This window comes from Staurois parvus, unplaced genomic scaffold (assembly GCF_062004578.1).
Source record: "Staurois parvus isolate SC_StPar_1 unplaced genomic scaffold, SC_StPar_1.0 ptg000470l, whole genome shotgun sequence".
Taxonomy (NCBI): Eukaryota; Metazoa; Chordata; class Amphibia; order Anura; family Ranidae; genus Staurois; species Staurois parvus.
In genome coordinates, this window is record NW_028318266.1 from 4,528,931 (window position 1) to 4,536,877 (window position 7,947).

Genomic DNA, 7,947 nt, shown 5'->3' on the forward strand with positions numbered 1-7,947 from the left:
AGAAGAGCTCGGTGTATGATCTTGACTGGAAGCCAGTGAGAGCAGAGTGAGTGCATCCATCTTCAGCTGTTTTAGCTCTTTTTTAAAAGAAATAGAAAAATATTTACAATCCAAGTCTTTAGTTTGGCAAAGCACATGTCCAACTTATATTTTTTTCCTTTTTATTTTTTCAGACTTAGAAAAATTACCACTTTAATGCACTCAAGAGTCATTAACTGTATGCATCTATTCCACTCTAATATACAATAACTTTCTTTTATTTTGTATCCATCAACAATGTGTCTAGTGCAGCAATTCTGCAAAATCTATCAGCTGTTGATTTGTTTCCAATTGAAGGAAATCCAAATGATCCCAATGGGCAATTGTATTTTCCTTAGCATTATTTGTCTATGTACTATTTCATTAAACATGCCTGATGGAGAAGAAAGCAATATTTATTTTTATTGACAATGACTTCCATCTGCCCTGACTTCTTTCTTCCTTGCCCCACCATCATTAAAATTCACTTTGAATAATTTCCACGATCAGGTTTTATCCTGCTCAGAAAACACTGTTTTCCTGTAATAAAATTATGGGTGAAAACAATGCGACCAAGGCCACTGTAATCCACCTCTTAGGGTTTCGGATTCCTGAAAACATAACATTTTTGGTCTTCTTTCTCTTTCTTATAATATACATTGTGACAATATGTGGAAACCTCCTGATCATCACATTGGTGTCCTACAGCAAAGCCTTCAGTTCCCCCATGTACTTCTTCCTCTCCCAGCTCGCTGTCTCAGATATCTTGTTAGCAAGTGATGTTCTTCCCAACACCCTTCATGCCGTTTTGGTTGAAAACGCTATGACAATATTAATTTCTGATTGTATCGCTCAGTTTTATTTTTTCGCTGCCACAGAAACGTTGGAATGTCTTCTTTTGACAGTGATGTCTTATGACAGGTATTTGGCCATCTGCAAGCCATTGCATTATACTATGTTGATGAATCACAAGGTTTGCTGGATATTGACCCTCCTATGCTGGACTTTAAGCTTTGTATCTGAATTTATTCACACCTTGACCATATCCAAATTACAGTTTTGTGGCTCTAATATCATTGACCACTTTTTCTGTGACCTTGACCCGATCCTACAGCTCTCCTGCTCTGATACCACCACTGCCCAACTAGAAGCTACAGCACTGAGCGTCATTTTTGCTATCATCCCATTCTTTTTCATTATAGTATCGTATATTTATATTATAGTTGCTGTTTTTAAAATCCCGTCTATTACCGGCAGACAGAAAGCTTTCTCAACATGCAGCTCCCACCTGACTGTTGTGTCCATATTTTATGGTACTATTGTTTGTGTTTATTTAGTACCTAGTAGAGGACAGTCATTGAACATTTCTAAATCCCTGTCATTATTATACACTGTGGTCACCCCCCTACTGAATCCAATAATATACAGCCTGAGGAATAAAGATTTGAAAAAAGTTTCAGGAAAAATAATCAGAACATTATTGCGTGTGCATCCAAATAGTCTTTCAAATTTTCAAGGGACTTAAAAGTATATCTAAAGCCCAATTTTTTTCCTTTATAGATTTGCATAGAAAAGCAAGGGGTTGCAACACCTGTCTAACTTTTAAAGTGATTGTACACATCAGACATGAAATATGAACAAAGCATATCTCTCTATAGTGTGTATATGTTTCAATCCAGAGCACTACGTGTCATTTCTGTCCAGTGCCCCATTCCTCTACATGAGCCAATCAATGGAAGCAAAACAGTAGAGGCTGGAAGAAGAACCAATGCTCATTACCTTAGCTGCATGTGTCACTTTTGGCACCAAGAGGTAAAAAGGTGACAGGGGAGGAAGTTCCAGCACAAGGTCTGTGATTGACAGCCTCAGCTCTGTACCCATGTGCTCTGTGGAGGGGGGGGTGTATATTCCCTCCAATAAGAGTTACCCTCACTGAGCTCTGCAAAGTGTAAATTAAGCTCCCTACCTCCTGCTTTATGAAAGCGCAGACAAGTTGTATAAATTCTGCACTTTGAATGGCTGTAGCAGAGAGAGGACTGAAGATAAACAGGTACAACATACGTAGGAGGATTTGTATCTCCTGAGAGCAGTCACTTCACTGGGTATATGTGAGGGTTTACAACCACTTTAATGTTTATAATCCAATGAGTGGGCCAAACAAATTGCCAAGAGTATGAGGTTTTTAATGATAAAATAATTCCTAGGCAAATCAATTTGAACCAATTTTATCAATAAAAACCGTGGAGTCTTGGATGTTTGTTTGGCACTATTTGTGCATGTGCTTTATCAGCTCTGAGTCCTTTCCCTCTTCTCGAGGTGAGGCTTAGTTCTGTGGATTGCTGCAAAACCAGTCATTGTGCTCAGTGACAATTTCAGTGACCCTTGGAACATCTCAATCCAAAACTTCTTTTGTACTTGCTGTTTGTTTAACCACTTGAGCTCCTGAAGGTTTTTACCCCCTTCATGACCAGGCCATTTTTTGCTATTTAGCACTATGCTATTTTAACTTGTAATTGCACGGTTATGCAATGCTGTACCAAAAAATTATATATATATATATATATATATATATATATATATAGTGGGAACTCGCTTCAAAATGGTAGAGCTCTTCAAAGCACACAGCAACTCGCTTCTTTTCAAGGGCCTTTTTGCCCAATTTTATTTAAAAGAAAAAGTTCAACAAAAATGCTTCCCACACAGGGGTATCCACCATCAAGCAATACCAACAAAGATTCAGCCTCCTGGCTTGTACACAGTTCACTGTCTGTCTCCTGCAGACTCTTCCCAAATTATGGCCACTAGCACACAGCTAGTCTGGCTTCCACCTGACTCCAAGGCAGAGACCTCCCGGGTGGAGCCCTCCTGACTCCTGTCTGCCAGAGTGGAGCCCTCCTGACTCCTTTCTGCCGGGGTGGAGCCCTCCTGACTCCGTCTGCCGGGGTGGAGCCCTCCTGACTCCCGTCTGCCGGGGTGGAGCCCAGAACCATGGTTAGGCCTCTACAAAAAGGCCTGCACACACCTGTGCAATCAGTGTGCTGGGGGTTCTCAAAACACGGACCCCAGAATGGAGATTTCATCCCTCCCAGATCTCTTTGAAATCTCCAGGCTCCAGATCCCAAAACAGACTTAATGAATAAATGAGGAAACCGAAAAGCCAGTTTCCTCTGCAATACATCAACTTTCTGGAGCCCCTCAACCTGCCTGGTTGAGAATCCAGGGTTTTCAGCTTGATTTTGACCGTGGCAGGACACCGCACTGCCACAATATATATATATATATATATATATATATATACACACACACACACACACACATATATATAAAAATCCATTATGTTGATGCACAACTGGTTTATTATTATCCAAAATAATCCAGCCCTGATAAGAAAGATGTTTGTTTTAATTAGTAAATTAGTAATTGAATAAATATATATATATATACATATATATATATATATATAGTATAAAATATATTTTTATTTACATGTTGAGCGTAAATATGAAAACTATTGCATGACTGATCAAATTAATAAAATGTAATACATAGAATATGAAGCTCACTAATTAATATGCTAATGTATACTATTGAAGGAAGCCTTTTTGACATAGAAAAACCACATTTATACACAATATATGTCCACAGAATGAATGAACCCATAGAGAGTAAACAATACCCTGGTGTGAAGTAAAACTTTATACTGGATCAAAGTAAAACTTTTTCCAAGTAGTTTATTCTTTTCTTATAGTTACCTAAAGTTACATAAATATTAACTTTAAAGGCTACCAAGTTAAAAAAAAAGTTTTGCAAACAGACTCAAAGTAATCAAAAGAGTAGCATGGTTTTTCAGCGTCAGTAAGTGTCCTGTTTAACCACCTCAGATCTGACCCCTGTACATTGCCTATGAACCAGAGCAATTGTTTTGTGTTGTGACCTTTGTCATTACCTTAAGATTTTACAGAAAGAAGCCTTTACTGCACTAAATGCCACAAAAAGAAGCCAGGAGAGGTGAGTCAAAGTGTTGTCGGGCATATTGTAACTTGGCTTTGTTTGTGGCATTGGCGCAGTTCTGGCAACTCCACCATGCAGCTCATTTTTGTTCAAGTTGTCATATTGTACTTCTTCAAAACAACCACACTGTTTTTTTCCAGAGCAGCCTGTATTTCTCCTGAGGTTACCTGCAGGGTTTTCCTTTGTATCCCAAACAATTCTTCTGACAGTTGTGGCTGCAATTGTTCTTAGTCTACCTGACCTTGGCTTGATATTAAGAGATCCCTAAATTTTCTATTTCCTAATAGGTTATTGAACAGTACTGAATAGCATATTCAAGGCTTTGGATATCTTTTTATAACTTTTTCCATCTTTATAAACTTCCATTACGTTGTTGCACAGCTTTTTTGAAAAAAAAATTCTGCTCCCCATGGCTCAGTATCTAGCAGCTCAATGCATCATAGAGAGCTAACAAACTCATTGACTATTTACACACTGACACTAACTGCAATATAAAAAGCCACAGATGTTGTACATTAACCTCTAATTGGCACTGTAACCCGTGTGTGTCACCTTGTGTGTCTGTACCAAGGCCAAACATTTCAGGGAAGGGAAACATTTAATCAGGGCCATTTGGGTGATTTCTGTTATCATTATGATTTAAAAATAAGCCAAACAACTATGTGATAATAAATGGCTTCATGTGATCACTACCCTTAAATGAAAGACAGTTTTTAGGCATGATCAGTCATATTTTCAATAGTAATGCCAAAATTTCACCATTTCTGCCAGGGGATGCAAGGGGTTGCACACAACTTTTGGTCCAGTAACAAGCTGAGGTCAGTACCAGGGAAGCAGGCAGTGTGTGGTCCATTAATAAGTCGAGGTCAGTACCAAGAAAGCAGCCAGTGTGAAGTCCAGTAGCAAGCCGAGGTCAGTACCATGGGAGCAGACAGAGAGAGGTCCAATAGCAAGCTGAGGTCAGTACCATGGTAGCAGGCAGAGTGAAGTTCAGTAGCAAGTTGAGATCAGTACCAGGGAAGCAGGCAGAGTGAGGTCCATTAGCAAAAAAGATCATTACCAGGGAAGCAGGCAGAGCTAGGTCCAGTAGCAAGTCAAGGTCAGTACCATGATGAGCAGGAAGAGTGAGGTCCAGTAGCAAGTCTAGGTCCACACTGTGGGAGCAGGCAGAGCAAGGTCCAGTAGCAAGTCAAGGTCAGTACCATCGGAGCAGGCAGAGCAAGATCCAGTAGCAAGTCCATGTCAGTACCAGGGATGCAGGCAGAGTGAAGTCCAGTAGCAACCCGAGGTCAGTACCAGGGAAGTAGGCTGAGTTAGGTCCAGTAGCAAGCCGAGGTCAGTACCAAGAAAGCAGCCAGGGCAAAGTTCAGTAGCAAGACGAGGTCAGTACCATGTGAACAGGTAGAGCGAGGTCCAATAGCAAGCTGAGGTCAGTACCATGGGAGCAGTCAGAGCGAGGTCCAGTAGCAAGCTAAGGTCAGTTCCAAGTGAAGCAGGCAAAGAGAGGTCCAGTAGCAAGCCTAGGTCAGTACCAGGGAAGCAGATAGAGCAAGGTCCAGAAGCAAGCTGAGGTCAGTACCAGGGAAGCAGACAGAGCTAGGTCCTGTATGCTGGCACATGTGCATGAGCATTAGCTGCATGAGAATGAACATCAGCTGTATTAGTTTCCTGCACACCACAGCAGCAAGTGACAGCCAAGGGACCAGAGGGCAGGTGGTATATTGATGCCTTGACTGTGGCCTGTGGCAGGTTTGTAGGAAGAAATGTTGTCTGAGAGATTGCAGGCTTACCAAACTCAAGATTGGTGTGAAGCCAGGCAAACCAGGTCAGCAACTGGCAATCAGGTCAGGTACAATCATTTCAAGAGAAGCTAGATCAGGATCCAGGCTGTGTTGACATAGGGTTAGACCCAACGACGTGCCTCCTACACAATGTGGAGACATCTGTAAATAAATATAAAGATTCAGGTATCTGGTACTTCTTGAATGCGGCGAAAGGGTTGATACCCAAGTTTTGGCGGAAAGCTGAGGTACCGAAGGAGGAAGACTGGATCAATAGAGTAAACCAGATAGGTAGAATGGAAAAATCATACCATATGCAGGAAGATAGGATGAGAGTTTATTTTAGGAGATGGGAAAAGTGGGAAAGAGCAGGATTGAAAGAGAAATATAGGAAAATATGAACTAGGATGTTAGCAAAGAAATTAACAAGCCTCAAGAGATTAGAATGGGTTAGAGTCTGCAGAGGGGGAGGAGGGGGGATGAGGGGTGGGAAGGGGGAATAGTGGGATGGGAAAGAAAAGAGTTTTTAGTAAGGGAAAGGTAGAAATGTTATAAATGTTTATTCGTATGAGAATTATTTCCCTTTCTGGGTTTTTGTATTAACATGAAAAATTTAATAAATGACTAAATTAAAAAAAAAAAAAAAAAAAAAAAAAGGATCCAGGCTGTGTTCAGCTAACCAGTTTACTGTAAACAGCTTGCGTGGCACCAGCATTAGTGACATCCTCAAGCACATGGACAGGCACCTACACATGGCTACGAGCCAGCCTGGGCATGGATACTCATACAGATGCGCCATTTTACATATTAGCCTGAATTACCTGACATATACAGTGGGGCAAAAAAGTATTTAGTCAGCCACCAATTGTGCAAGTTCTCCCACTTACAAAGATGAGAGAGGCCTGTAATTGGCATCATAGGTAGACCTCAACTATGAGAGACAAAATGAGAAAACAAATCCAGACAATCACATTGGCTGATTTGGAAAGAATTTATTTGCAAATTATGGTGGAAAATAAGTATTTGGTCACCTACAAACAAGCAAGATTTCTGGCTCTCACAGACCTGTACCTTCTTCTTTAAGAGGCTCCTCTGTCCTGCACTCATTACCTGTATCAATGGCACCTGTTTGGACTTGTTATCAGTATAAAAGACACCTGTCCACAACCTCAAACAGTCACACTCCAAACTCCAGTATGGTGAAGAGCAAAGAGCTGTCGAAGGACACCAAAAACAAAATTGTAGACCTGCGCCAGGCTGGGAAGACTGAATCTGCAATAGGCAAGCAGCTTGGTGTGAACAAATCAACTGTGGGAGCAATAATTAGAAAATGGAAGACATACAAGACCACTGATAATCTCCCTCGATCTGGGGCTCCACGCAATGTTTAAGTGTCAACAGACTTAAAGTTTTGCAGAAAGAGATTGCAACAATGAGCTGTTGTCTTTTCTTTCTACCATAAAGGACTCCCCAATACTTTAATATGTTAATGTGTATCTGAACACAAAGGAGTCAGTTAATATAGACATAAAAAGTGGGAATCAGTGAGTGCTCAAATAAAGCTGCTATTGCATTAAAAGGTAACCAGATGGCTTCCGGTTCCGGCGCCGGATGCTGTAGCTAGCGGGACCCGCGGCTCCCGGGAACCCGCCCTTACAAGACCTGCTATCTGCCTCGGGGACCCCTGCATCTTAGCTTTGGGGTGCCCCCTCACATCCCGCGGCGGCCCCAGCATGGAGCGGTACCTTCTGCCGGTGCAGTCCGGCCACGAGTCGGCTGCTAGAGCGGAGGGGTGCGGCTCTCCCCCTCCTGCAGCCAAGATGGCCGCCGAAGATGCCTGTCACAGCATGGACACAGGCACAGAGGGAGATCGCAACGTGGGAGCAGGTATGTCTGCACCTCTCCCCACCATCCTCACTGCCTCTCCACTCACCTCAGGCACTGATAGCTCTTCTGAGCAGTATATTAAAATAGCCCAGGCAGTTTCTTCTATTTTGCTCCCAAATATCACACAAGCTGTGGATAAGGCTGTAAGCCTGGGCATTGAACAGCTGCGAATAGATTTGGGCGAACATTCTAAACGGTTATCTGTGGCTGAGCAGCGCTTATCTGACTTAGAAGATGAAGTCCATTCCAT

At 41.9% G+C, this 7,947-nt stretch overlaps 1 protein-coding gene across 1 annotated transcript; it reads left to right on the forward strand.

Annotated features, from left to right (window-relative positions):
• The first annotated feature begins 571 nt into the window (after positions 1-571).
• On the forward strand, positions 572-1,543 carry LOC149452605 (olfactory receptor 1496-like). Its single transcript, XM_089689287.1, has one exon. It carries the CDS (start codon positions 572-574, stop codon positions 1,541-1,543), a length of 972 nt encoding a protein of 323 aa, XP_089545413.1.
• Positions 1,544-7,947: the final 6,404 nt, after the last annotated feature.

Excerpts from the sequence above, each read along its gene's own strand:
- LOC149452605 (XM_089689287.1), top strand. The coding sequence starts at position 572 with ATGGGTGAAAACAATGCGACCAAGGCCACTGTAATCCACCTCTTAGGG.